Source organism: Hydra vulgaris, chromosome 12, assembly GCF_038396675.1.
Source record: "Hydra vulgaris chromosome 12, alternate assembly HydraT2T_AEP".
Taxonomy (NCBI): domain Eukaryota; kingdom Metazoa; phylum Cnidaria; class Hydrozoa; order Anthoathecata; family Hydridae; genus Hydra; species Hydra vulgaris.
The window spans coordinates 25564570-25567500 of record NC_088931.1 but is presented as its reverse complement, the minus strand read 5'-3'; the positions used below and the strand labels follow the sequence as shown (position 1 = coordinate 25567500).

At 24.1% G+C, this 2931-nt stretch overlaps 1 protein-coding gene across 6 annotated transcripts in view; it reads right to left on the bottom strand.

The window, feature by feature from the left end:
* The window catches only part of LOC100201459 (cyclin-dependent kinase-like 4), a 48623-nt gene extending 47437 nt beyond the window's left edge, over positions 1 to 1186 (bottom strand). For all 6 annotated transcript variants that reach the window (XM_065812691.1, XM_065812692.1, XM_065812693.1 and 3 more), the window contains exons 1-2: positions 1048 to 1186; positions 921 to 955 (exon numbers count right to left, since the gene is read on the bottom strand). In XM_065812691.1, coding sequence (XP_065668763.1) covers positions 921 to 955; positions 1048 to 1084 — 72 coding nt within the window. In that variant the 5' untranslated portion in view covers positions 1085 to 1186. The remainder of the gene's footprint in view (positions 1 to 920; positions 956 to 1047) is intronic.
* Positions 1187 to 2931: the final 1745 nt, after the last annotated feature.

Below are 2931 nucleotides of genomic sequence, written 5' to 3'. Positions count from 1 at the left end.
AGATGTTTTTTGATAAAAGTGGTACATAGGTGAAACAAAACTTCAAATTAGGACTCTAACTCAAAAACGTCTAAAAAGTTTAAACAATGGGAAACATTATCAGTCTGCAATAGCCACCTATAATAAGTTTTGCTCACAAGAAATAAAGTGGGAAAACGTAAAAACAATTAATGTGGAAACAAAAACATTTAACTGAAAAGTGCGGGAAGCTCTTGAAATACAGAGGTACCAATGTTCACCTTTAAATGGTGGAATTAATTTATATTAAAAACTGCAGGCTCCTCAGCTTCCTTTAGTTTAAATTTTCAATTCAATTTATAACATGTGAATAGATTTCTGAAATACCCTTCTATGTCTATGTGGTATCTGGAATTCTATTCTATGTCTATGTGGTATCTGGGAAGTTATTTAATGTTGCCAGAGCCAAATTTTTGGAACCATAGCTATATGTTCAAAAAAAAACTGGAGCCAGAGCTGGAGCCATAAGTCCAAAAAAATTTGGAGCCGAAGTAGGAGTCATAAATTCAAAAAAACTTGGAGTTGAAGCCACACATTTTCTTACGACTTAATAATATTGAAAATAATATTGCACCAAGTATTGAAAATAATGAAAACAAAATATTTTCAAAAAAACCTGGAAAAATGCATTTTTTTGATTTTTAGTTTAAAAATGTCATTTTTTATGATTTTAATATAATATTTGAAATCCATTTGTATTTGATTTGAAACACTATTATATTAGTAAACAAGCAAATTTTGTTTACTATTTATTGATGCATGATTAATGATGTTGGATTTCTATACTGGTAATAAGCTATGGCACTTATGTATACTATAACTTATATTCTTAGGACACATATATTCCTAGATTATTTTTATATACTTTTAGAATATAACAATTTTGTTTATAAGAAATATACCTTATGACGACATTTCATAACAACACCATAAGCACCTAAATTAATAAACAAATTATTCAAAAAAGTTTTAATTTTTTAACTAAATTAAAAACATGAAAATTATTCAAGAATAAAATATAATTTATACCTTCACCAACAATTCCTAGAATTTCATACTTATTCATTATTCATATTTAAACATCAATCATTTTTCTTTCAGTAATGCTAAGTTACATTATTACAAATTCTTATTTTGTACTACTAATAACAGGTATAAAGCAAAAATAAATAAATATAAATTGGCAAAAACTTTAGAACATAAATTATTAAAAGGTACATCATTAAAAAATGTTCGCATTAAAAGATAGTTTTAAAAATAGAATACTTATTCAGTATTAATTAAAAATTTATAAGAACATAAACATTTTTTAAGATAACATTGTTTTAACTTTTAAAATAAAACATTAAAATAGCATAGACAAAACATATAGATTTATAAAAATTAAATGAAAATAATATTAATACACTTTTTGCAGGTCACATTTATGAATCAGTTACAAGCAGGAATCAGTTACAATCAGATAAAAAAAAATTTTTAACATAACTTCTAAACAAGCTTAAAAAAAAAACTTAACAATTAAACTAAAAAAAGTATTTTTTTTTTTAAATTACTATTATAAACAATTAATCTAATTACTTTTGTTTGAGTTACAGATATATTGAAAGTAAATAAATGCTGTTTAACACAGATCTTTATAGTGACCAAAATTCAATTTTGTGTGACTTGTCATTCAGTCAATTATAAGTTTAATTGTTAATAAATATACTGGAATTAATTTTCAGAAAGTCGTGTATACAACTCACAACACATTTTTACATGCATGCAATAAATAAGAAACTAATGCTTACTCATAGAAACAAAACATATTAACAGTTGTGTTTTTTACAATTTTTATCATGTATTATTATTCAATAATAATAATAATTTATAATAATAATTTATTGATAGTTTTTTTTTCTTTTTTAAAAAAAAAAAAATAGCAATAGGCACTTTATCCTAATTTAGAGTTTTTTGTGTAGTAAATTGCAAAAACTATAAATGGACAAATAAGTGCTTTGATTTTGACTTTTAGTAAAGTAAAAAAGCTACTTATAGACAATTTTTAAATATTCCTAATAAATAAAAAAAGTGTATTTATAAAAAATAACTATAGAAATTTATGAAATTGAAAAGAAGATCTTTTACTTTTAACACAGTCAAAAAGAAAACCACCAAATCATTTTGCAAATGAGCTGGCAAAAATAATGAAATAAGAGCTGCAATTTATTCTCTAATAACCTTAAAGTAACTTTAGATAAAAAGAAATTTTCTTCTAATTGATTTGATCAAGTTAAATTGTAACTAAACAAAAACTTATTAAAACTGACTAATATATTGTAATATCACAACATAGAAAAACATTAAAAAAGTTTTTCGCTAATAAAAACAAAAAAGGATAGTTAAACATAAAATGCACATCAACTTAAATAATAATTGGAATACTATCAATTTCTTGTACAAAATCAAGCATTTCAATTAAAAAGCACAAATTCTTAGTATACCCATAGTTTAACTAATGTATTTTTAAAATAACTTTCGCAAGTGATTGGTTTCAATTTGTCAAAATATTGCGTTTGTTTTTCACTAAGAGAACCGGAAACGGACTTTTTGTAAACATGTTATAGAAGCCATTATTAAAACAATAATAAATGTACGCCAGTTTTTTTTATTTAGCAGGGCCGACGCTCACTGAGCCACAATTATAATTACAGGACAAAAGTAATAACTTCTAAAATATATATCAAGAACCACTATAATTACCTGATTGACCATTTTTTTAAACTACTGTTTTAGTGACATTATTGGATTGTTTATTTAGTTGCTAGGGACAATTAAATACATAACAACAGTGTGATTTGCATAGCTACCATGCAAGAGTAACATTCATAAAACTCCAATATTTTAAATCAATCAGCTTTTAATCAGCCTGTA